The sequence below is a fragment of the Megalobrama amblycephala genome, linkage group LG3 (assembly GCF_018812025.1).
Source record: "Megalobrama amblycephala isolate DHTTF-2021 linkage group LG3, ASM1881202v1, whole genome shotgun sequence".
Taxonomy (NCBI): Eukaryota; Metazoa; Chordata; class Actinopteri; order Cypriniformes; family Xenocyprididae; genus Megalobrama; species Megalobrama amblycephala.
The window spans coordinates 47,427,567-47,454,294 of NC_063046.1; the positions used below are offsets into that span (position 1 = coordinate 47,427,567).

The window sequence follows — 26,728 nt, forward strand, 5'->3', positions numbered from 1 at the left end:
GTTGGAACCAAACTTAGTGATGTACGTGAGAAAGCTGCCCTGATCATTTGCACTCTTTGTGTTCTTTTCTTATCTCTCTCTCTTTTTTTCCCTCTCTAATGCTTATGGCCGATGTAGAGTAGCATTTGACTTTTGAAATACCATTCTTGAAATGAGGCGATTCTATCTCTCTCGGCAGACGGTATGTACCAAGAAACATCGTGTCACCATCTGGATATCCCTTCCAAAAACAGCTGCTGATTTAACACTACGTCAGGTTTTTCCACAATGAAGTTTTGTTTTGCACATCTGACCTCTGGTTCACTCCGCTAACTGACCGCATAAGACCTTAAGTCGACTGTATTCAGTCACGATCTGGCCCAAATCTCTGCAGAAATCACAAGTTGTACAGCTTTGGCTCCTTGTGATTTTATTTTTGTTTAAAACTTTATTTACACAGTAAAATACTGTTTTTCATTGAAACAGTAATATACCGTTTCAATGGAAAATGGTATTTTACTGTGCACATTTTTTTACAGCTAATTTTAGAGTGTAGTTCATCACATCAAGTATGTTTTAAGTATGTTGAAACCGATTGCCTTAAACCATTTTAGTTTTAAAACCAATAAGTCTTGAGTACTGTAAACTCATATACATTAAGTTATTCACTAATATTTTAGTGTTGGTTTAGTCAATCATTAGAGCACACTTAACTTAAAGATTTTAAGTTTATTTCACTCATTCAGTTTGAATTCAAGTAACAAATCTAAGTCTTAACAATTATATAGCTACTTAAATGGTTTGAGAAAACCAGTTGCCTTAAATGGTTTAAGTTCCATTTAACTTTAGTCTTAAAATGACATAAGACTAAGCAAAAACTAACATTGGTGCAAAGCAACGATGACAGAACAGGAGATGAAAGCTATAAAAGCATAATCTACACTATAGAAATGTAATTTCTCTAAAAACAATTGTTTAAAAAAAAAAATTTGAAACCATGGAATAAGTTCACATTTCTTTTAAATATGTTGTGGTCAGCCAAAAACGAAAGCTATTAGATTTAATTAATTTCTGTAACCTAAATTATTATAGTTAAAAATAGCATATTATTTCTAGTAACTTATTCTGATTGAGTTCTGCTTAATATAATTAGTTTTTGAGTTCATATAACAAATATTTGTTAAGTTGAATCAACTTTTTAAAAATTAAAAAAGTGAAATGAACTTATTTAGCGATTTTCACTGTTAGGTTTCACAGTGTTCATTTTGAACAGTATAAATAAAATGAATATTTGGAGATTTTGTCTGGATCTGGAAATGATCAATGTCAGTATTATTTACATCAAAATGTAAACTACTTATGTTCCTGCCTCATTTATTGTCAAAACCTGACAATGAAGTGTGTTTGAAACAAGCATGTAATCTTGTTTGGAATCTCATCAGACAGGTTTGAACTCACTGTGTCTGGCAGAAAGTGAGGGAGGAAAAGAGAGCTGAGGAGGGGAGTGGCAGATCAGAGCATCAAAAGCAAACCACATGTAAGACTTTCTATCAGACCTGTACCACTGAATCGCCTGGATACAGTACAAGAACAGAGTGACAGACCACTGGATAAAGAAGAAAGAGACTTAAAGAGATCATTTGCTCAAGAGATTTCAGGTATTATAAGTTTTATGACTGTTTATATGGATTTGTTGTTGAGCATTTAAGTCGAAAAGTGTTATGAAAGAGCCAAGAGCACTTAGTAAATCATAGTTTAAATGGTATTTGGACAAAACATTGTGACAAAACTTTTTGTCACAATTTTGGACACAAAAAGGAATGTCATTAATTAGATAATGAATAAAACCAAGAAGCATTTATTTGAAAGAAAGATAGCATGAGCACACTTCTCAAGGCAAAATGTTTCACCAAAAAAAAGAAAAAAGTTTAAAAAAGGGACAAAACATTTGACCAGTTGTCAAACTTGGTTTGTCTGTGACCATAGGGAAATGGCTTCATACATCTACTAAAAATCACTTTTGGACCAGCTGGTTAAAAGTCATTGGGAAAATGGCTCAGAAAATGGATAATTTTTTAGCAGATGCAACTTGGTTTGATATTTTGTTATCTAATGCAATGACATTTAGGCGTTTTAAGTGCAGCTTAAAAAACCCTTTGGGCGCCACTGACAGAATGATAGAAGTACAACTGAATGGTTGCATTTGTGTGCATGTGTTCATTTCTTCGGTTAGAAATAGATTTGGATTCCCAGAACCCTCCAGAGGACTAAGATACTTGGCAAATAAGGAACATACCAATGAAGCAGACCTGAAATGTCACAAGCTCTTACACAACATGTGCACACTTTAGCCAGTAGTGCCTCATTCCAGTGTAAAACCGCTGATTAGAGGTGAGAACAGCATTTTCTTTATCCGTCTCAGTTAGTGTGAATTAGAATCTCAATGAAACTAACACTGATCCTAGACTATTACTTCTAACTTATCCAATAATCTTATAGGTTGCATTTGTCTGTGAAGATTCCCATTCATTCAGGTCAACACAGGAAGTAAAATAAAATCATACCAACTGAACAAATGTTAGCCCAACAACCTTATATTGCAATCATTGTATATGGGCTCTGTAGTTTTACGTATGTATATGTAGTTTTAATGTGTGCGACTTGTCCGATGGTGTCCAGCAGTCTCACATTGTTCTTTTTTGGAAGTTTTGTGATGATACTTCACTCTATATTTGCTATTTTGCCAACTGAAGTAAAGCCATGTTCTTTCTTGAGTTTAAAGACTTTCAAGCAGATAAAATGCTTCATCCTTTAAAATTAAATAGTTAAAAAAGCACTAGTACAAAGGTTATCATGGTTAATATTAATAAAATAAATGAAATGAAATAAAATAAAATGTAAAAAACCTTTTTTTAAAATGTAAAAAACCTCAGCCATTTGCCAAAACATTTCTCATTTCCATTTGGTTTAACTTTATTAACTAAAATTATATATTTTTCTTTATAAAAAAAATTATTAAAACTATATAGACATATTTTTTAAACCAATAACAAAAAAATAAATAAAAACAATACTACAAAATTACTAAAGCTGAAATTAAAATGAACTAAAATGAAAACGAATTTGAAACAGTATTTATATCATTTTTTAACTCTAATACACCATGTCCAACCGCGTTCAGCATTCGCTTAGTGAGGTCTGATTGCACTCTGACAATGGCAGTGATGTCTCGCACTCATTGAAGTATAAGCGTGAGACATCAATGCCGCTGTCAGAGCACAATCAGACCTCACTAAGCGAGTGCTGAACATAGTGGTGTTTTAGAGGTAAAAAATGATATAAATACTGTTTGGTTTCTCGCACAAACCGATCGTTTCGTGTCTTAGGACATCAGTGTGTCGTCACGATCCGCAGGGTTTAATTTGGACTTGTCTATGCAAGTTTTATTTACTCTTATAGTAGAAGTTCCCATCCACTCGTATTATTTGACTGACAGACGGCAGCGGTTGGAGTTAAAAATCATCATTTGTGTTCTACTGAAGAAACAAAGTCACCTACATCTTGGATGCTCTGGGGGCAAGCAGATAAACATCAAATTTTCATTTTTGGGTGAACTATCCCTTTAAGACCAACCATGTGCAAATTCATCAGTCAACACCATTGCTGAGTATTTTCTCCTTAAAACTGCAGTGTACCAAAGACAATCTCAAAAACAAGGTTTGAAACCGCCTGTTTTCTACCATCACAAACATGTAACCAATCCTGTCAACGTGCGGAGCGGGGCTTACAATGTTATGAACTGTATGCTTTTCTCCCGACTTTCTGTGATGTTAAAATAGTTTCTAAGGATGCTCATTTTTAGAGCGCAGCTGTCTGACTCTAAGATGGTGAACGGGAACATGGTTTGTGTAAGATTAGAAAAACATTATGAACTGTCTGATAAAGTAGTCAAGCCAAAGGCTAATCATATTGTAAGGAACCCCGCATCGGCCCAAAAACGGAATCTGACACGCCTGGGTGAAGGTTAACGCGTGTATGCCTTTTCAGCGTCTCTGAATGTTCACTTAATTTCACTCGTTTAATCTGACTCCAATTTCAAATGATTATTACTCTTAGGTTGTGTTTCCAATTAGAAATTAATCATTTGTTATGTATTAATTTAGATATTCGATTATTCTGATTACCTTATATCTTCAATTATTTCGTTCACTGCAGTCCCGGTATCGCTTTAGAAGAGTTACTTCAGCCGATTTGAGCACTCTTCCCGGACACAAACTCGTCAGTCTGACCTTAAACATTGGATGCAGGGTAAATATCTACCTTTAAGTCGGTCGCGCTCTGCTTACTCGTAACAAAAAGCATAGTTTTTATATATTTACGAAAACTGCAACTTATTTAAGGCAGTGATAGTCAGAAATCGAAATGGATTTAATTGACGTGCCCCATGCTCCATCTATTAAACCTTTCGTATGAACAATCCTGAACACAGATTTGAGGTAATACCTTCGCTTTGATCTACTAGAAATAATGGATTAAGAATAATACAGAATTAACCACATATAACATTTTATTTGTCAAGTAAAAATATATGATGCCAATTACATTACAATTAGACAATTAAAGCCAATTCAGAAATGTTAAATGCATAACATCGATTACTCAAAGAAATGCATATATACACAGGGATGGGTGAGTGTCCTCAGACATTCACCCATCTCTGTGGGGGCTACAGATGATCCCCCATGACTACTTTGCTCTTTACCTTTTATACCAGAACAAAAGGATCGTAAACGTTTATTACACCAACACCTGTTTTGGGGGAGAGGAGAAGAGACACCACCCAAAAAGAGGACAGAATTTTCCTTAATTTTCCATCTTCTTCATAATTCTAGTAACTGCAGTGAAATTGAGACCATTTTACCAACCGCACTGAGACTTTTAAAATGATACCAAACATGAAAAGGGAAAAACAATAAATACACAAGTTACATTAAACATGTTGAATAACTTTCAGTCAGGGGGAAGGAGAGTTTGTGTGTGTGTGTGTGTGTGTGTGTGTGGTGGGGGGAGGCATTGTCCTTTTGGAGTTGGGGCAAGGCGTCGCCCCTTGCTATTCTTTTAAGATCTTCTCTCCATACGCTTTATTGCTTTATTGCAGGATGCTTGATCTCAGTTTTTGTTTAGCAGGAAAATCAAGCCTTACAATATTAATTACTGTTGGTTGTCCGACGTTGTAGAGAGTGATACATAAAACGCATTACCATTCTGATACATCGACTTGTAGACGACCCTGTGTAATTCACTCTTCCTCTTCTTCTGAATCAGCTTCTGATTGAAACATATATGGCTGAATTAAACCAATATTTCCACTTGCAATTATGTAGCGTTTACTAAAGTTGAGCGAGTGGGTCAGGTAGTCTGAGCTAGCTGGTGTGATTGAGTGGAGACGGGAACTAATTTATATATTCATGGAATATATAATATTATATTGAATGAAGGTTGTAGAGTTACATTCAAACTATTTTAAGGCAGGAAAAAAAATGTAATTTTTATTATCAAAGATGAGTTTTAAGGGATAAAATTATTGACTGCAGGGGGATAAATTAGACCTTATTGTAAAGTGTTATATAATCACATTCACAATAAACATCAAAGATTATAATGAATTCATACATGTCTGCTATAAAACACTCAATAGGTTAAAGAGGAGAGGCTAGTAGCCTAATTTGACTTCTGAAAAAAAAAAACAGCTGATCACTTTATGAATTAACAGCCTCTGTTTACCACTAAACATTAATTGTGGAGTGAGCTATATTCAGAGTATAACAAAACAAATGTTGATAATTACGAGAGAAGTCCCAGAGATTTTTATTTTATTTTATTATATTTTAGATCTGCTGTGATTAACTGTCACAGGGCTGAAAGTGATTCAATGATTCAGAACCAGATTTAATAATGATAAATAGTTTTAAATCCAAGTTGTGACTGATATATAACATTTCTGTTTTGGCTAGTAGAAGTTTTGATTGCCTGGTTACTTACAAATGTTGTAGCCAAAATGGCTGGTGAGTAAAAAAGTTAATTTCAAACCCCTGTATTGGTTTTCCTATCCATGTCATGCAGCCAAATCCTTACAATTCTGATGCCATTTTCCTTCTCTCCTCTGTATTTTTTGCTTTCCCTCTGCACAGCCATGCCATTCTCACGCAGCTTCCTGTCTGAAGAGCAGCTGCTGTGTTCCATCTGCTTAGATGTGTTTGACAATCCGGTGTCCGCTCCATGCGGCCACAGCTTCTGCATGGCCTGCATCAGGCATTACTGGGACACAGCGAAGCACTGCCAGTGCCCCCTCTGCAAGCAGACCTTCAAGAGAAGGCCCGATCTCCACATTAATCGGACTCTACGTGAGATCACCGAACAGTTTAAGCGTATGGTGGCAAGCCCAGGAGACTCTGGGGGGGTCGGAGCAGGTGGAGAGGCTGAGGAAGGGGGAATGACACAAGAAACAGTGGATGGGGCACAAAAGCCAGGCCATCTTCCAGGACTTCTTCTTAACGAAATGAAGCAAAGATTATCACGGCACAAGGTACACAGCAATTCTCAGGCATGTCATGAGGAAAGAGGGTCTGAACAAACACCAAACACAAATACTAATGGCACCCAGCCTCCTGTTATTGACAGACAGTTGTCCCTGCGAAGGTATACCCTAAGTGGGGCGGCAGACGCCATGAAAGTGCCCCTTTGTCCAAAACATCACTGTAACCTGGAACTGTTCTGCTTGTCTGATCGTGAATGTATCTGTATTGAGTGTGGACAAACGGAACACCAATCACACAACATCACATGTGCCGAGAAAGAGTGGCGCAGTAATAAGGTAGGATGAAATAAGAATAAGTCTGTTAACCCTTTTCCACCAAGGCAGTTTGAGTGCTGGTTCGGAGCCAGATCCTAGTTTCAAATCAGTTCTTTGTCTTTTGACACACAAAGCACCAGCTCCGAACCAGGAAAAGTGGTTCGTAAGTAGCACCAAAACGTTGCTGGGCTAGAAGTAAGAACCGCTTGCGTCAGGGGCTGGGGGCGGGGTTACCGTGACCAACAAGAAACTTGTGACCGCCATTTTTGAAATAGCTCGATTGTAATCTCCGTCTATACAAATTATGTCGAGCCGTGTTTGGATGCCGATGTAGGTTCGCAAAGCCATGAGCATCAACAGTAGTGAAACATCCGCGATTGTTGATAGAAGGCTTGTTCGAGATGCATCGGAGCAGCGCGGACCGATTCGGCGGGTGCCACGGATCCGCGGGAGCGTTGTAGAGCATACGACTCTTTGTGCTTTTGGATCGTTCTCGCGGAGCCTTGATGTCATCCGCCGATCGCTCTGCGGGAAGCCGATGTATCTCAAACGACCCTGATGTGTTTGTGTTTGGCGCTGCAGCGCTAGCTTTGCTGTGAAATATGAGACATATACAGTGACGTAAGACCTGGCTCTGGCTCTCTAACCCGTGGAAAGGCAAACCGGTTCTAAGGCTCGTCAGTTGAACCAACTCCGAACTGGCACTAGCACTAGCTCTGAACTAGTACCCGGTTCGTGCTGGTGGAAAGGGGGTTGTGTAGTCGGTAACACATTACAAGTAACGCAAGTTATGTAATCAGATTACTTTTACAAGTAACTAATAAAATAACATATTGCTTTTAAATGTACAACAAAATATCTGAGTTACTTTTTCAAATAAGTAACTGAAGTTACTTTTTCTCATTTATTAAATGTCAGCAGCGCTCCTGTCCCCATGTTAAGAGAAGGTACAGAGGCGTTGTGTGTGCTGTGTGTAAACATGATGGTTATTGTAGTTCTAGACTAAATGTGAACACAAAGGATGATATTTGGAAGAATGTTTGTCCCCTCATTGACTGCCATAGTATTGTTTTCCTACTATGGTAGTCAATGGGGGGACGAGATCTCCTTGGTTACAAACATTCTTCCAAATATCTTCCTTTTTGTACAGCAGAACAAAGAAATTTATACAGGTTAGGAACGACTTAAGTTAACTATCCCTTTAAATGTGTGCTTGTGCTATTAAATTAAAAAAAAAAAAAAAATAAATGTAACATTTCTTGCTTTAAATGTGTGCTTGTGCTATGGATTTTTAAACTAAAATAAAAATACCACCTTTATTTTGTTTACTAATCCAATGGCATTCATACATTTGTAAGTGTGACTTCAGTGTCCACATGCTTTTTGGGGCCACTGAATATTACTGATCAAACATGGGCAGAGATCTTTGGCCACTACTATTCAAAAACAAGACATTCTTAAAAAAAAAATTTGGGATGTAAAAATGTACAGTAAATATGCATGAAGCACTGATATTGCTTAAGCACTTGTTTGGAACTGTAGTAATATAATGTTGCATCATGCATTACTGGTAAAATCTGGGTCGCTTCCTTCTGCATCATTTCCTGTTTACTTTCACACAGATGAAGATCTCTATCACAGAGACAGAGATACAGGAGATGACCAGGGAGAGGATGCAGAAAGTGGAGGAGATCAAACAATCACTAGTTGACATTAGAGTAAGTAACGCAGAATCACTTGCTTTTATCATCCCACGACATTAAAAACCCCCGAAGTCTTAGAGAAAAGTGAACTGCGACGGTTTAACTGTAATATAAATCAAGCTCTATGATGAAAACCATTCTGACTTCTTCACCCCTTCTCCAGAAGCTGGCCGAGAATGAGGTGCAGCGCAGCATGCAGCTGTTTGGGGTGTTGATGAGCTCCCTTGAACGCAGCCAGGCCGGCCTGCTGGAAGTGACTGAGATCAACCGTCGCTCAGCAGAGCACCAGGCTGAGGTCATGATCAGAGAGCTGGAGCAGGAGATCACAGAGCTCAAGACGAGAAGCACAGCGCTGGCTAAACTGGCCAAAACTGAAAATTTTGTCACTGGACTGAAGGTCTGTAATGTGTCAAGAGAACATACTTAGGAATTGTGCATCAGATTTCTTTTGAGACGCTCCAGTTCACCCATCTTTTCAGTCTCTTCTCTTCTACTATTTAGTCTGTTTCAAATGTCATAGAGCTCTTTTGACATGAGCCAATAAGAATGCCTACATAGCAAATCCCTTAGCAACTCCTCACAACACCATTGCATATTGGTATGTTTTGCACTGACAAGTACCATTTTATGGTTAAAAAAAAATTCAATTATCAATTAAATAATTCAAATAAATTGTTTTTGAAAGAAGTCTCTTCTGCTCACCAAGGCTGCATGTACTATATTTAATCAAAATACAATATAATTGTGAAACATCATTGCAATTTAAAATAACTGTTTTCTACTTTCATATATTTTGTTCTTGTGATGGTAAAGCTTGTGATTTTTAGGTTCATTACTTCAGTCTTCAGTGTCACATGATCCTTCAGAATTCATTCTAATATGCTGATTTGCTGTGTTAAAAACAGTTGTGCTGGAAACTATATATATATATATATATATATATAAATAAATAAATAAATATATATATATATATATTCATTTTTTTTCCCCCAGAATTCTTTGATTAATATAAATGTAAGTATTTATTTGAAATATAACTATTTTGTAACAGTTTAATAGTCTTTAATGTCACTTTTGATCAATGTAATGGACCTTGCTGGTATTATTTAAAAAAAAAAGAAGAAGAAAAAAATACTGACCAAAACTTTTGAACTGTAGTGTTAAAAAATAAATCCCTTTTTTGCAAACTAATAAATAACTATATTTAAAAGGTTTTTTTTTTTTTTATTTTGTTACATATTTTATTACATTTTTAAAAATATTTTATTAAAAATAATAAATTAATTTTTAATTGACACAAATAGACATTTAAACCTGTTTATTAAACTGTTTTATTTTCAAATGTTTAGAATGTTATTTAAAAATAAGTATAAAATAGTATAAAATACTTTTAAATTGCTTTATATATATATATATATATATTTACCAGTTACCTTTCTTTATCCTTTTGCCAGTGCTATAAGACTCTCTTATACTGTCTTGTGGCAGTTAACTGTTGTTTTCTGACTATATTAGCCTTCATGCAGTTATTTTGTACTTGTTTACATATACATTTTCAATTTTATCTTTGCACTGTTTAGCCATTTATTGACACTACACTATATTATTACCTCCACCACACATACTGCATATATACACTTGCATATCTTTTTTCGTGATACTAGACTGTTATCACTTGATTTTTTTAGATATGTTATATCTGATATTGTGTGTATTGGTGTCTTCTCTGTTGTATAAGCTACTGGATGCCTTGAATTTACTTCGGATTAATCAATCAATCAAGTCATTTCACAATGGGCTGTTGACAGCTGACAAATTATGACTACAAAAAGCATGAAAAAAAGCTCAATAAATGCTCTTGGTCTTTTCTAACAGGGCTACTCTGATCTCAGTACTCCCACGTCAATGAAAGATTGGACGGGTGTATCACTGACCTGTGACCTTGGAACTAAAGCAATTTACGCCTCTGTCTGTCTGTTACTGGAACAGTTTAAGGAGGAGCTTCGGAAACTGCCTACAGTCTGTGAGTGACACCTAACAAACACTAAACAACATTGCCATCTAGTGGCAGGTGTTTCATCATGCAGTTGACATAGTTTTGTTCTGGTCTAGGCCTCTCTGTATCTGCTAACCAATCACTGCTGACATCACACCCAAGTAAGTAAGACTTTTGTTGGCAAGTTTTTATATAACTATAGATCTAGATTTACGAAATGCATTTTTAAACTTTATCGTTTCAATAACATGATCTTATTGCAATGTTTTGCAGAAGTGAAGAGAGTACAGGAATATGCAGGTATGAGTTAGATATTACATTTTATTGCTTTTATTGCAGTGTATATATAAGCAGGTGCTATAAAGTTTTTTTTTTTCCCCTCAAGGCTTGATAACAGCTTTGCCCTCTTAAATGTAAAGTCCTAAATAGTTAAGTTTATTGATTGTTGATTCCTGCACATCACATCATCTACATCCCTTGTGTTTAGGAAGGCCACAAGAACTTCATTTTTATTGTTTTTGTGAAATAGATCCCTTTGAAATTCAATGTTTCTGAGCATTTGGGAACTTGACATAACCTTTTTAAGCAGTATGACATGCTATGCTTATTAGAAAACTCAACAGAATTTTTCTAATTTGCTTAATTATTTATAATTTCCTTAAATTATTATGCATGTGATTTTATATGCCATTAAAAATACAAAAAAATATTACCCATTATTTGTTAAATCCCCATTTTTCTATATAAAATAAATTATATTGAATTTTCATATAAAGTGTCTAACCAAAAAATATTCAGACGTTTTGATATATTTTTACTAGTGGGTACAGGACACTATAGTTCATTTATGTAAGTGAGGATAGCAAAATAAAGTAAACTGTGACATATTATATCCCAAAATTCTTCATACAGTGGACTACCAGTAAACTTTATAAAACTTTAGAACCAAAAATTATTCAGACACTTTGACCTGACCATGTTTTGCTTAAGTGTTATCTGACATAATAAAAGGGTTAGTTCACCAAAAAATGAATATTATGTTATTAATTACTCACCCTCATGTCGTTCCACACCCGTAAGACCTTCATTCATCTTCAGAACACAAATTAAGATATTTTTGATAAAATCCGATGGCTCAGTGAGGCCTGCATTGCCAGCAATAACACTCCCTTGTTCAATGCCCAGAAAGCTACTAAAAACATATTTAAAACATTTCATGTGGCTACAGTGGTTCAACCTTAATATTATGAAGTGACGAGAATACTTCTTGTGTGCCAAAAATAACAAAATAATGACTTTATTTAACAATATCTAGTGATGGACGATTTCAAAACGCTGCTACATGAAGCTTCGAAGCTTTACGAATCATTTGTTTCGAATCAGTGGTTCAGAGCATCAAAATCCCATGATTTCAGTAAATGACGCATCGTTAAGTCATACGTTTTTTCAAAACTTCAATAGTTTATGTGATTCTGGCAGTTTGATATGCGCTCTGAACCAGTGATTCGTAAAGCTTCATGAAGCAGCGTTTTGAAATCGGCCATCACTAGATATGGTTAAATAAAGTCATTATTTTGTTATTTTTGGCGCACAAAAAGTATTCTCGTCACTTCATAATATTAAGGTTGAACCACTATAGTCACATGAACTGTTTTAAATATGTTTTTAGTAGCTTTCTGGTTTCTGGGCATTGAAAAAGGGAGTGCTATTGCTGGCAATGCAGGCCTCACTGAGCCATTAGATTTTATCAAAAATATCTTAATTTGTGTTCTGAAGATGAACGAAGGTCTTACGGGTGTAGAACGACATGAGGGTGACTAATTAATAACATAATATTCATTTTTGCGTGAACTAACCCTTTAAGATTTTTTTTTTTTCTGTCACAGTTTAAAACTCTGAGATCTTGTCATATTTTATTATCATTTACTTAAACTATAGTGAATAAACTCTATTAATGAATGAAATGTTCAAGGTGTATTTTGGTTTGACTGTATGTATATGTATATACTAAAATAATAATAGTAATAATATTAATTATAATTATATATATATATATATATATATATATATATATATATATAATATTATTATTATTATTATTATTTTAGAATTTATATATAGCACCAGAATATTTAATATTAAATTTTTATGTGTATTCAAAAGATCTTTTTATGTTTTTGAAAGAAGTCTCTTTTTCTCACCAAGGCTGCATTTATTTTGTAATGGTAATACTTTGAAATATTATTGCAATTTAAAATATCTGTTTTCTGCTTTAATATATTTTAAAATGTAATTTATTCCTGTGATCAAAGCTGAATTTTCAGCATCATTACTCCAGTCTTCAGTGTCACATGATCCTTCAGAAATCATTCTAATATCATGATTTGCTGCTTAAGAAACATTCAAGTCAAGTCACCTTTATTTATATAATGCTTTTTAGCAAACTTTTGAACGATATACTATCTCTATCTATCTATCTGGTGCCAATTCATATGTGATGAAGTCACAGTGATAAATATTCTAAATATAAAAACGTATTTTAACTTTTTACATCAGTGGATGTGACCCTGGACTCCAACACTGCTCATCCACGTCTCATCCTATCAGAAGACAAGAAGAAGGTGTGGTGCGGTGAAAAACAGCAACATGTCCCCGACAGCCGTGAGCGCTTTGACCGTGTAGTCTGTGTTCTGGGGCGTGAGGGCTTCAGCGGTGGCCGACACTACTGGGAGGTAGAGGTCGATGGAAAGACCGACTGGGACCTGGGGGTGGCGAGTCATTCCAGCAACAGGAAAGGAAAGATCACAGTCAGCCCCAGCAACGGCTACTGGTTTCTTAGCTTGCGGGACAGGAACAACTATGCCTTCAGGACTGAGCCTTCCACTGCCCTACCCCTCAGCCTGAAACCTCAGAAGATAGGGCTGTTTGTGGACTACGAAAAAGGCCAAGTGTCATTTTATAATGTGGACGCAAAGATGCACATCTACACATTTATGGACAACTTCTCTGAGACCATTTATCCGTTTTTCAGTCCCTGTACCAACAAAACAGGCAATAATGATGCTCCGTTGGTGATCACACCTGTCCTTCTTGACTGAACAGAGACTTGAGAAGGTTTTATGACCAAGCAACTGGTCCATAATGTGTTTTTTTGCCATGTAATTTGTCTGCTAGCATGTTGGCACTTCAATGATAACACAAAGTGCACCTTTACTGCTAAAAATAGTGTTTTCACACCAACAAATCTGCTAATCTCGATTATTCTATTGAAGTCAGCATGAAACGGAAGATGCGATAGTCTTTTATTCCCTATTGTGATATACATGTGAGTGACGTGGCTTCCTGAACAAGAAAAAAAGTAGGGCGGGACTTAATTTTGTCCATTGGGAATCGGTTGGATGGTTGTGGTTTGCTATTGGTCGATCTCATATGAGTGACAGTTTGTCCCGCCCTCATGCCAGTAAACATGTCATCAGAGAAGAGATGTCGCTGCAAGAGGGAGGAGGTTATTTTGATTAAAAATTACAAGGGCACATGAATTTAAAAAAAAAAAAAAAAACTTATGATTTCATGGTGACTTTAACATAAAATCAACAGGAATTAATCTTCAGGATAAAATAAGACTTTACATTTCTTGTCAATTAAACAATACTGCACTGCAGTCTTCTATGAATAACAATATTGTGTACACTCTATTGCTTGTCAGGCACTGAAGATGAAATTTAATACTTTTATAAAAGCTGGATATTATGTTAGTTTGTATCTTGGCTTTGTCCACCGTTGCAGGCCACACAGTTAAATCTACTCATGCAATTCTCACACACTGCACTTTATGTTTCTGTTAAGAAGAGTGTACTTCTGATCATGATGAAATAAACATTTCAGTGTCAGATGGCAAGTTACTTCAGGTAATTTCTCTCTTTATGACATTCCACCCTTTCTCTTTATTTCATACTGCCGGAATAGCAAGACGAAGGTTATCTGCTGCTTACACTTACATAATAGGACTACATTACAACCACCGCGTGTCTGTTACTGTTAATGACGCTGTAATCAACACTAACTGTCTTTACATTTTTGTTTTTGCCTCTCTTGGTAACTCCCAACTAAATCCTAACGGTATTTTCTCTCTGTACATCGTTCGTGTTGAAACATGTCAACAGTAACAGTCGGAGAGAAAATACCCGAGGGCTGAGTGGAGACGGCGGGCCTGCGTTTCCTCAACGCTCCGCCAGATGGCATACCGACTGAGTGTCGCCTATAACCGCACTCTTTTCCCCCACTAACGTTTCCTAACACAAACACGTGGTTTAAAAGGGCCTAGGTTTGTCTTCCGCCATCTATCCAAAGTGCTCTTTATGACTTATTCGCATATAGAACTACATAAAAACAATTTAACGTGTGTTGACCTGTTTTTCCTTGCCAAAAGATGTCATTGCCAATATGTTAAACTGATCCACATGGAACAGATAGGCCTATAATGAAGACCAGGGCTAGTTTTTACACACGTCTACTTGTCACAAGGAATTTGTCCAGAAGGCAATATCTCTGTAGCTGTTCTTTTGTGTTTTATAATTGTTTTACTGTTTAAACTTTGCCGAACAATTATAATAGCCTGCTTAGTGGCAGGTTCCATCGTGACACGTCAAACTTGGCATGTCAAAATGATGTCACTAGTGTTCAGTGTCACGTGTTCAGTTTGTTCATTTGTTTTGTAGCCAAAACTTGTTATGTGAGATATTTTAAAGAATATGGGTAAACAAACAGTTGATGGGTCCCACCGACTTCCATAGTATGAGGAGAAAAAGAAAAAAACGCAAGTCAGTGGGGCCCATTAACTGTTTGGCTAATGACATTATTCAAAATATCTACTTTTGTGTTCAGCAGAAAAAATAAATTCATACAGGTGTGGAACAACTTGAGGGTAAATGATGACAGAAGTTTTCAATTGTAGGTGAACTAATTCATTTTTTTTTTTATTTCTTTTTTTTGTGTGTGTGTGTTCTTTTTTTTTCTTTGTATTTAATAAAATCTTTGTTTTTTGTATTCTCTGGCACCACTTCTTTCTGTGGGTCTTAAGTATTAATGTTATGTTTACTGTGTCATTCTAAAACATGTCTAAAAGTAATGTATTATAGATAGGCCTTCAAACTGTCTTTTGAATTTAGAATAACAGTAACTCATTGTAAAGAAGAACCTTAAAATATACTGTAAATGCCATGTGAACTTAAAAATTAGATGTGTATTGGGCATTCAGGGTCTGAAAATACATAAAAATATGAATGAGGATCAGAAATTAACCAGGCCTTAGAACGAAATGCCCAAGTATTTAAAATAAAGGGACAAAAATGGTGAATTTCTCTGTTTTTATTTTACAATTCTTGATCTATTCCATTGATATACTCAATCTTTAGAGTTCAGCATGCTTAAAAGATACTGAGCCTTTGTTGTGTTATTTACAAATATTCTGCATTTGATTTTATAATTACAGCAAATATTATTATTACTTATAATGAATTCAATCAAATTATTCAGTTTAAGCATACAAAGACTTCAGATGCAAAAGCCTCGAAGTGCCATCTGAAATTTTCTTTTAAAATTAGCATTTTTATCAAGCTCATATGTTAATGTTCAGTTATTTTACTTTAATAGCAATGAAAAGGACCTATTAATTGCCGTTAAAGTGAAATTACTAAACCTAAACATACAAGCTTGATATAAAAATGCTCATTTTAGAAGAAAATTTCAGACGGCACCTAGAGGCTTTTGCATCTGAAGTCTTCATACAGTACATTGTAAATGGACAGAACTCTGTGTATTTTTATATGGTTGGAAAAAATTTGCCTCATAAAGTAAAATTCACAAACAAAACAATTCCATGTGGCACATATAGGCACTTAATAATGAATAAAAAGGATAGTGATTGGAATAAATGGCTATAAAACATTTCAGGAAGTTCATCAGCTGAAAAATAGCACCATGTGAACTTCTCATCATGGTAGAAATCACAGGTGTAACAAGCCAAGCAGGAACGCTCGACTGGCATAACAAAATTGACAGAATGAGAGAGCATGTGTGTGAGATGACTATTACAATATTTAAATAGTAACCAACATTCCTCGCTAATACAGTCTAGAATGTGGATCTGTGAGAAGAGTTCTTCCAAATCTTTTCAGACCGCAAATCGTTTCTGGTGACGCACGTTAAAGTCATGTCACACAGATACTGTGAGAGAAATGCACGCTGGTCACAACTCCACCCAGCTGTGGAAAAAAGCCCATAGCTTTAGTAAAAGTCACTACCAGTCATTCTTATGGCTTAGTGGTAAATGAAGCAAAGCAGGCTCTGAGCAAGACGAGAAGAAGAGAAATGGGGGAAGGGATGGGGTGATTGTAAGAGAAATGGTCGTAGGCCGTCTATCAGGTTAAGCCTGAATGTACCGACTCTTGCCCTCCTGCCAGCTCTACTTGCATGGCAGCCAACGTCTCCGTCTTTGAGACCAGTGTTGGGAACAGTAGTCACAACGCACGGGACTTCTGTCTCGTGGCTGAACTGATTTATAACGGCCTATAGAACGCAAGCCTTGTACTTGTGAATCTAGTTTGCTGGAAATGTTAAACTTATAGAACCCTAGAAATTTGAAATAATATTAGTAAATATGTTTAATTCTTTCATCAGATGGATGGAGAAGCTGATTTAAAAAAGTAAAAAATGTAAGCGAAATGTTCTGCCTCAACCACTCCAACAGCCCAGGCAGCATACCTGTCATTCCATGCACCTACACACTCCTTTTTCACTCAAAGTCTTTCTCTTTCTCATTTGCAAAAAAAAAAAAAAGGCCAAATCATCTCTTCATCTTTCCGTCTGTTTGCTCTTTTCACCTCAGCCTGTTTTCCATTTTTACATTGTGCTGTCCTCCCATTATCTTGGTCTTTTACAGTTAACATACATGACAGGATCTGTCGAGATTCATGGTTTGTGAGCACTCTGTAAGCTGAAGCCTTTGTAAAAGAAGAGCACAACTATTTCAGAATATATACAGAATGTGTGCTGCTAATGTAATATCTATTTCAGCAGTGAAACTGCAAAAAAAGCAGATATCTTTGTCTTTAGAAACTTGCATGCCAGCCCAACACGAAACTGGGAACTGAGTATTTTCCTAATTGTTCAATTAGCATCATGATGAACTGCTGCTGTTTTGTGTTCACTTGAGGTGTTTGTGTTATTGTAACTGTCATCAATTGCCTCATAAATAAAGTGTGAAAGTGTGTAGGGGGAGGATTAGGCCTCAGAAGTTTCATGGTCAGTTTTTTACCATCAGGGGCTAAAAACAAAGAGAGCACAGTGCATTTGGCAGTTGACTACTAGAGGAAACTATCATCATCACAATGCTTAGTCTAATGAGCATTAAGCAATATGAGTTAGTACACTAAAGAAAACAAAATATATATTTATATATATATCTTTAGTCATTTGAGGTGTTTCGGCCATATTTGAATGTCTCGTATGCTTTAGAGAAAAACCCAAGGAAAATAGTTTTCTAGATTTGTTTACATGACGTAATGGTCGATTTTAAATGTATACAGTCGGTGTAATATTTCTTTTAGTTCGTTTTTGTAGCATATTGCCTCGACTATTACCTCTTCATTCACTTCGTTGCCACCTTGAAGCGGAATTGTTCTCATAAGGGGGAGAGAAAGAGAGAGAGAGAGAAACCGGTTGGACAGGTAAAACGTAGAGGCCGGACTGGGTCGGGTTTGTTGTCACCGTTATATTCAGACGCATGCGCATTGTTACCTGTTTCCTCATGAAATGTGTACCTGCGCTCTAATGAGCCACTGAAATTCGTTTTGTACTCCGTCGGTTGAGCAGTTTGGACTATTTATCTGCCACAAACATCACCTTCCACCTTGACAAAGACACCTAGCTTTGTCTTAGCCTACTGAACTGAGTACATTTCCGAAGAAGACTTCGTCAACTCAGAGTAGCGGAAGACGGCGGAAGGTGTAAGCAGAAGCGGGTAAATATAGTGGGAAACTCCACGGAAACCTGGACAGGTACACAAAGTTTGGAGTAAGGAGGTGTGCGTATAGAGTGAAGAACTCGGCTTTGCTTTTCCAAATTGAGGATAAGGCAATTGAAGGCACCATCCAAGAAGGACTTTACACTTAAATTGTATTGTGGAGCAGTTTTCCAAAAAGTAGGTCGCTGTTAAAAGCCTGCGTTTAATTTTGAGAGATAGCGGGGAAGGACCTCTGGAATAGACCATGCCACGAGCTTTCCTGGTGAAGAAAACGGGAAATTCACCCGGCAAGAGAAACTGGAGCGATCTACCGGATCATGAACGCGGTGATATTTATATTCCAGGTGAGAAGATACAAAAGTAAACTCTTTTTCAGACCACAATCCGGATAACGGTACGGATGCATCGAAAGGCACAACAGTTCATTCCAGGGGGGTCCGGTTGTGCAAGGAACAGCCTTGCGTACTTATAAAATAGCTTATTTTTTGTATTAGCCTATAAGTTTTATAATTATTTTTTTTAAAACAATTTTATGTGTGTTTTAGCCTACACTAAATTAAAAGGTAGCCAAATACACAACTTACCTAAATTATTTGTGAGTGATTGAACAACTAAACTTGATCTTATAAAATGAGTTTGCGTGTTAAGAGGGCCGTTACTGCACCTTTAGTTGACCTTCAGACCCAACTGTCTTCCTTATAACATGAAACTCATTGCAACACAGAACGGTGCCAGTTTGGCCTACGCCAAACGTTAGTCGTCTGAAATTAAAGCACTATAAATGTATTTATTTTTTTCTCGAGATGAAGCGAAACGTTTCCCATGAAAGCTGGTATCTAGATTAGACTAATCACTGTAATTAGTTTTATATATATATATTTATTGGGTGATATTTAGCTTATACAATCAAGTTACTAACTGCCTCATTTGACTGTTTTTGGAAGTAAATAGTTTGTGCTATCATATTTCTGCGGGTCACCTAACGGAATATAGGCTAAAACCGTTCATTATGAGCCCCTTTCTTCAGTCTCTACACGGATACCCTAATCATATTACAGGCGTAACGACACAGGCCTATTCTGAGATAGTAGTCAAGTGTATTTTTTATTTAGCCTATTTTTTTTTTTTTTAAATATTTACGGTTAACAGTTAAAGGCGAAACGTGTGTCGAAACGTGACATTTTAAAAGAATGCGTTAATTAGCTATGTGTTTGTCATCATGGTGTTTTTTGCGAAAGTTTAAACCATTTGCATAATAGCTCATTCATAACTGAACCAACTTGAAATAGAGACATTTATAGCATTGATTCATGCAGGTATGTGTCAGGAGGTTGTTGTACCTGTTCCATTCGTTGCCATGACGATTACTGAGTTTACTTACGGCGGTATTAATCGTTATGATATTGCAGCAATCATGACATGAGAAAAAAAATTTCTTTCTTTCTTTCTATCATTCTTTCTTTCCTTCTTTCCTTCCAATCAATGCAGCATCCGTTTTAACGCATCGTGGTCCTTTAGTGTGTCGGCCGTGATCTGGTTTTGGGTTAATGTTTACAGCGGTGAAGGAAATAACGGGCTTCGCCGCACTGGCTCCCTTTCCCGCTACACCCTTAGCAAACACACATACAACACACAGCGAGTGTACCTTTCACCTCACTTTTCGATATCTGCTGAACAAACCCGCAGCGCAGGCATTGTTATATATTTATCGACGTCGCCTACCCATTTTATGACTCTTGTTTTAACCCATTCGTTAACTTTAGTTTCTTTGTTTTTAGGCTAATTGTTTTATTCCGCACTCCATGTGATGTGGATAAGGAAAATTGACATCATAAGTTAAATGACTGATGAACCAGTTTAAGATTAATGGAAACTTTTCTAACTGAAATAGAAATTGTGTTTTTTCCTGATTATAATGACTAAAGCATTTAATTAAAATACAGAATATTTGTCTACATCGAATCTATTTGTGCGTTACCTTTTTAAGAAAAACTCCGCTCGGTTCTCGTTCATCTTGTTATTGTTTGTGGTGTGACTGATGTCTGTGAAGGGGAGGGGTTGGCAAACACCAGGGCAAAGGCAAAAAGAAACAATCACGGCTCATATATATATATAATATATATATATATATACACATACACATTTATTCAGACACCTTGAACATTTAATTCATTAATTCAGTTTATTAACTATAGTTAAAAAAAAGGTAATAAAATATGACAAGATCTCAGAGTTAAACTGTGTCTGAAAACATTAATCTTAATTATGTCAGATAACACTTAAGCAAAACATGGTCAGGTCAAAGTGTCTTAATAATTTTTGGTTCCACTGTATGAAGAATTTTTGGGTATAATATGCCACAGTTTAATTTATTTTGCTATCCTCACTTACATAAATGAACTATAGTGTACTGCACCCACTAGTAAAAATATATCAAAAATATCAAAAATGTCTCAATAATATTTGTTTTGACTGTATATATGTATATATATTATACACTACAGTTCGATTTAATTTTTTTTTTTTTTTTAATTTACTTTTATTTGATCCAAAATAAAACAAAACAGTAATATTGTTAAATATTTTTACAATTTAAAATAATTGTTTTTCATTTTTAATATATAAAATGCAATTTGTTCCTGTGATCAAAGCTGAACTTTCAGCATTGCTCCAGTCTTCAGTGCTAATATGCTGATTTGCTGCTTGTTGAAAACATTTTTTTTTTTTTTTTCATGATTCTTTGATGAAAAAGTTTGGGGTCAGTAAGATTTTTGGGAAATAAATACTTTTATTCAGCAAGGATGCATTAAATTGATTTAAAGTGACAGCAAATACAATTGTAATGTTACAAAAGCTTTCTATTTCAAATAACTGTTCTTTTGATCCTTCTATTCATCAAAGAATCTTGAAAAATAATTTTATAAAACTGTTTTCAATATTGATAATAATCAGAAATGTTTCTTGAGCAGCAAATCAGCATATTAGAATGATTTCTGAAGGATCACAGGAATAAATTATATTTTAAAATATATTAAAACAGAAAACAGTTATTTTAAATTGCAATAATATTTCACAATATTACCATTACCAAATATTACCAAATGAATGCAGCCTTGGTGAGCATAAGCATGAGACTTATTTTAAAAACATTTAAAAAATCAACCCAATCTAAATATAGCCTAAGTCATATTTACAAATCATACACACATTCTGGTCTCTTCAGCACTGACTTAAGTTTACATTTGGATTTTTTTGTTGACCGGAAGCCGAGTTTGCTAACTGTACAAGTCTAAACATAGGCAATATGGTCGTTATGAAATATAGGTTGTTGTATTCTACCGTTAGCCGCTGCACCCATTAGATATTTGCATTTTAATTTGCAACTCAGTCGATTGTGCCACACCAGAATCAACCGATTCATTGTCCAGGCTACTAGTATTAGCGTTGGTGATCATCTGAGATCTCCATGCAACCAATGTTTAGTTTTCTCCCTGTGACCTAATAATCTTAGTAAATGTGTTAGGTATGATCAAACAACCTCTTAGGAAAGAACATGATAGTTTACCGGCAAACATTTGCAGATTATCCATCTGTATTGTGTTGCATAGAGGTTTGTATAAAGGAAGCTGGAGCCTGTGCCTCTAGCCCAGCTGGTCTGACTGGTAATGCAGTAACAGGAGTGGTTTGACTTCAGCCCAGCACAATACACTCACACACTCAGGCACAGCAGCCAACCCACCCACTCACGCTCACACACACCTGGCCCAGAGGCACAACTGTCCCCCATAGCCTGGAGAGCCACATACACACCCAGTTTCTGATTGTCTTGCAATCACATCCTTCATCTTCAGCTATGTAAGATGTAATCCACACTTACAAAGCCAAGATGTAATGCTGGAAAGGTTTGTAAACCTTGTACACCTGCGCTTGTTATCATTTGTCTTTTGAAATGTCTCGAAACAATACTCAGGCTGATCAGGCAAAGCAAATATTGTGGTGCCACGATGAATGATGTTTTCTGCTCTGACTCAGTACCTCTAAAATTTCTAAAATTTAACGTTTCTTCCAGTCTCCATGTCTCCCGTTGCTCTGCGAGAGGAGACCGAAGCCAGTCCGGCAGAGGTGGCGCTGTGCCTGTCCACTCGCAAGGACCACAGCATCTACACGTACAACCAGATGTACACCAATGACCCTGGTGCAGTGGTTCCTGCTGCTGAGCTCCCATCATGCACTGCTCTAGGCCAGAGTCCAGAGACCGAGCACATCCGAAGCGCACACAACAATACATATGTGCGCACTAAAATAAAGGTGAGGCTTCTGGAAAATGTTTGCTTTAGCTATGTTGATCTAAGATCTAGTTACGGCAGCAGTAAGCAATCATATTCAGCTGTTGTGCCATTGTGCCACTCTTTAACATAATTGATTTGTCTTTCCCTATTGCTTATGTGTGTGTGTGTGTGGGGAGGGGGGTATATCATTTTACTAGTTTGAATGTTTACACTGCCAATAATTTCATCTTTATATTTCCCTCTTTGTTTGTTTTTTCGCTGCAGGTCACCACTGGTGAGCTCCCCATAGAGGTCCCACCCATTGTCCCTAGTATAACTACAAGTCCACCTGTTCCTATAGCGACACCTTGCTCCCCTCCTGTCGCTAAGTCGGCTGCAGTACACTCGGGTGGTAGTACCTATGTTTGCCAGGTGTGTCAAAAAGTTTTCCAGTTCCAGCGCATGCTAAACAGACACCTGAAATGTCACAGCGACCAGAAGAGACACCTGTGCGACTTTTGCGGAAAGGGCTTCAACGATACCTTCGATCTCAAGAGGCATGTCCGCACACACACAGGTAAGAGATTCATCTGTTCGAGATGAAATGGAAGTTGTAATAAATCGTTTCGTCCGTAATGTGACGTACATCTGAGTATTATGAATTATCAAAAAAGAATAAAATGTATGGTGCAGACTTGATTCTGTTCATTGGTTGCTGAGTTGTGGGCGTTGCACTCGAAAATGGATGCAAGCTTACAGTCAATTGTAGGAGGGCGGAGTTTAAGCGGACTAAATGATTGGAGAAGTCTGGCATATGTCACCAGAGAGAAGTCTGTCATTTTCACTGGAAGATCTAGTTGCGATATTTTGATTGAACAATAAAACGTGAAAGAAAGAAGAAGAAAAAAAATATATTAGGGCTGGGATGATACATTGATTCTCGATTCGCGATACAAAGAATATGGAGCAATTCTGATATTTTCCAACGTATCGCAATTCTCTCCCAAATCGATTCTGAGCTTAGTTTTTAACAGCAGATGGCACTACATGCTTTAGAAACATCCGTACTCTGCTTGCTTCCAGTTCCTTTACACACACACCACTTAAACCTAAAATAATCATTCATAAAGTTTGAAAAGGTTGAAGTGAATTTCAAGGGTGTTCACAGTGGGCTGTGTTTACATTAATCTCGTGTCATAAAAGCATTCTGAGCCGAGGTGCAAGTATATTTAGCCTTTTACATGTCTCAGCCGAATGCATGATCGCTGCCCAGCACTCTTCTTTGTGAGCATTTGAGTGTGCGGTTAAAAACTAGCCTAGAGTGTCATCTGCTGTTAAAACTAGGCTCAGAATCGATTCGGGAGAGAAAATATCAGAATTGATCCAGAATCACTGTTTTGCAAATTGAGAATCCATGTATTGTCCCAGCCCTAATATATATAATATGTACTGTATATATTTAGGCAGGTGGAGCTGGGGGAGGTGGAGGGTTTCAGAGGACCTCTGATAGCGTGCTGCAGGACCAACTTACAGTAAACAATGAACCAGACTATTTAAATGTTGAGCAAGCAATCTCATTGGCTGCAGGATCAGCAAAAGCCAATCAGCTTGTTCTATCGGGAAATTATGTGATTGCTTGCAGATTGCATGTAAAGGACCTATCAGCCTGTGCCCTATAGAGTTTCATAACTGAACTATATATATACACACACTACTGTATGGAATAATTAAGATTTTTTTCATGTTTTGAATGAAACTCTTGAATGGTAGTGGAATATTAAGCAACAAAATCTGTTTTAAACATAATAATAGTAAATAATAATAATAAATGGCAATAATAATTCAGTACTTAATCAATATGTTATGATTTCTGATTTTTGATTAAATAAATGCAGCCTTGGTTAGACTTATTTCAAAAACATAAAAAATATGAATTATTCCAAACTTTTTACTGGTAGAGTGTATGTGTGTGTGTGGTCCTGGTAAACGCTACATTGTGGGGACATTTGTTTTTATTCCCCATGCTTATAAATCAATGAATTAAAATGCAGGAAGTTTTCTGTGAGGATTGTGTTTAGGGTTAGAGCAGGGATAGAATATACAGTACAGTTAGTACAGGATAAAATATATATCTGATCAAAGTCTAAGGAAAGTACCATTAAAACATGGAAACCCAACGTGTGTGTGTGTGTTTGTGTAAATGTACATTAGTGTTATTTCCTTCTCAGTTTGAATACTTTATTTTTGTTAGCAGAACATTTAGCTATGTTAGACCAACATGCAAAATGCCTTCACCTTTTTAAAACAAGAATATTCTTCTCTTCCTCCTGCAGGTGTTCGTCCATACAAGTGCGATCTCTGTGAGAAGGCCTTCACCCAGCGCTGCTCTCTGGAGTCCCACATGAAGAAGATTCACGGTGTCACGCAGCAGTACGCTTACAAGGAGCGCCGCAGCAAGCTGTACGTCTGTGAAGAGTGTGGCCATACTGCATCTACCCAGGATGCACTGCTGCGCCACCTCCACAATGAACATCCAAACAGTGTCCTCCTGCGGGCCAAGGGGGCACGAAGACTGTCGCCAGCAGTGAGCGCTTCCAGAGACGACAGCTCCCAACCTGGTTCCCCTATGTCTCATCACAGCGATGATACCATAGGGTCAGGAGGGAGGTAGAGAAAGGGATGTTCCCTGTAAAAATATTGTTTTATATACAAAAGGATGTGATTAATGTGCATTCTGATGATTTATTGTTTCATTCAGAGAACAGACATGAGGGAGGAGGGAAATTCAAAAAAAGGGAAAGTGAAGTCATGCAAAATGCTGTTTTTATGGCAGTACGTTGAGATTCAGTTTACACTGTTGCTGCAGAATCGAGCTGGACTTTTTCCTGTGAAAGCACACAAAAGCAAATGATAAAGTCTACAGCATAAGTATGCACTACTTCACTTTACATAATAATATTATTAACATTGATGAGATGAAACACAACTCAGGAGAAATAAGCAGATGAATGTGACATTAAATCGTTCCATTTGTACTGTGTGGGACAATAATTTTATGTAGCAATGTTTCAACACTAAAATAATACTGTTATGAACTCAACTGATAGTTATAATCAGTGGTCTGTGAATGTTTGAAATGAGGGTTTTCGAAAGGGAATTAATTTAGTGTTGCTAATTACTGCTGTATGTAATATATATATGCATAAATTTATCATAAAAAGATTTATATTTATCCTGGTGTAGTTTTTATATTTTCTGGGGTATGTTTGAACATTTTGCTGTAGATTTTATACATTTATTTTCACATCCTGTGTTTTTTGGTGGCATTATTATTTTTTTTGTACTTTTTTTACATTCATAAGCATCATAAATATCATTTTAATTTCTTGTCACTGTTTGTTTAAATAAGTCAGCTATGTGTCATTCTGTTTTGGTGATCACAACACACCTCATCAATAAATGTTTTTGTTGATGGTTTAAAAATGACTCTGTTTCATTTCACCTGTATTGTTTCAGGAATAGACTATCATAAACTCAACTACTTAGTTAGAACTTAATTATTGATATTTTAAAGTACTTTTTCTATGGATGACTGCATGCATGCCTAATAATATGGAGGGAGATAAGACCAATAAAGCATTTTGGGATTTGCATGTAAGAGAGAATGAATGAGAGACAGCAGCAGGCGAGAGAAAGATTCAGTGGGTGGATGTTGGCGGATTCCAGATCCTTGTTTGGTCTTGTTCATGGAATTCAGTGGCTGTTCATTGTGGGCATCAGGCATTAACGGCTCAAAGGTGCCTATCCCTTTAGAACCGTTATTTTCGACACCAACAAATTCAGTACCACCCTTTCTAAACTAATATTACACAAGAGTGTCTTGTTTAAAACAAACAGAAGTTGAAG

General features: G+C 36.4%; 2 protein-coding genes across 5 annotated transcripts; both read left to right on the forward strand.

Annotated features, from left to right (window-relative positions):
* The first annotated feature begins 1,418 nt into the window (after window positions 1–1,418).
* On the forward strand, window positions 1,419–14,455 carry LOC125265505 (E3 ubiquitin-protein ligase TRIM39). 4 transcript variants are annotated; one of them, XM_048185776.1, is made up of 9 exons: window positions 1,419–1,637; window positions 2,213–2,370; window positions 6,171–6,853; window positions 8,455–8,550; window positions 8,702–8,932; window positions 10,411–10,558; window positions 10,648–10,692; window positions 10,805–10,831; window positions 13,088–14,455. In XM_048185776.1, the coding sequence occupies exons 3-9, from the start codon at window positions 6,173–6,175 to the stop codon at window positions 13,627–13,629; spliced, it is 1,770 nt and encodes a 589-aa protein (XP_048041733.1). In that variant the 5' UTR covers window positions 1,419–1,637; window positions 2,213–2,370; window positions 6,171–6,172; the 3' UTR covers window positions 13,630–14,455. The 4 variants fall into 4 exon arrangements, with proteins under 4 accessions (XP_048041733.1, XP_048041730.1, XP_048041731.1 ...); XM_048185773.1 differs by having other exon boundaries at window positions 1,422–1,637; window positions 8,699–8,932; XM_048185774.1 differs by lacking the exon at window positions 2,213–2,370 and having other exon boundaries at window positions 1,422–1,637; window positions 8,699–8,932.
* A 3,673-nt stretch (window positions 14,456–18,128) lies between these two features.
* On the forward strand, window positions 18,129–26,305 carry ovol1a (ovo-like zinc finger 1a). Its single transcript, XM_048185779.1, has 4 exons — window positions 18,129–18,898; window positions 22,624–22,862; window positions 23,108–23,399; window positions 25,156–26,305. The coding sequence occupies exons 1-4, from the start codon at window positions 18,799–18,801 to the stop codon at window positions 25,491–25,493; spliced, it is 969 nt and encodes a 322-aa protein (XP_048041736.1). The 5' UTR covers window positions 18,129–18,798; the 3' UTR covers window positions 25,494–26,305.
* Window positions 26,306–26,728: the final 423 nt, after the last annotated feature.

Excerpts from the sequence above, each read along its gene's own strand:
- LOC125265505 (XM_048185773.1), top strand. The coding sequence starts at position 6,173 with ATGCCATTCTCACGCAGCTTCCTGTCTGAAGAGCAGCTGCTGTGTTCC. Across the intron at positions 8,933-10,410 it reads ATTTTGTCACTGGACTGAAG|GGCTACTCTGATCTCAGTAC; the intron begins GTCTGTAATGTG and ends CTTTTCTAACAG. Across the intron at positions 10,693-10,804 it reads ACTGCTGACATCACACCCAA|AAGTGAAGAGAGTACAGGAA; the intron begins GTAAGTAAGACT and ends AATGTTTTGCAG.
- ovol1a (XM_048185779.1), top strand. The coding sequence starts at position 18,799 with ATGCCACGAGCTTTCCTGGTGAAGAAAACGGGAAATTCACCCGGCAAG. Across the intron at positions 18,899-22,623 it reads CGGTGATATTTATATTCCAG|TCTCCATGTCTCCCGTTGCT; the intron begins GTGAGAAGATAC and ends CGTTTCTTCCAG. Across the intron at positions 22,863-23,107 it reads ATGTGCGCACTAAAATAAAG|GTCACCACTGGTGAGCTCCC; the intron begins GTGAGGCTTCTG and ends TTTTCGCTGCAG.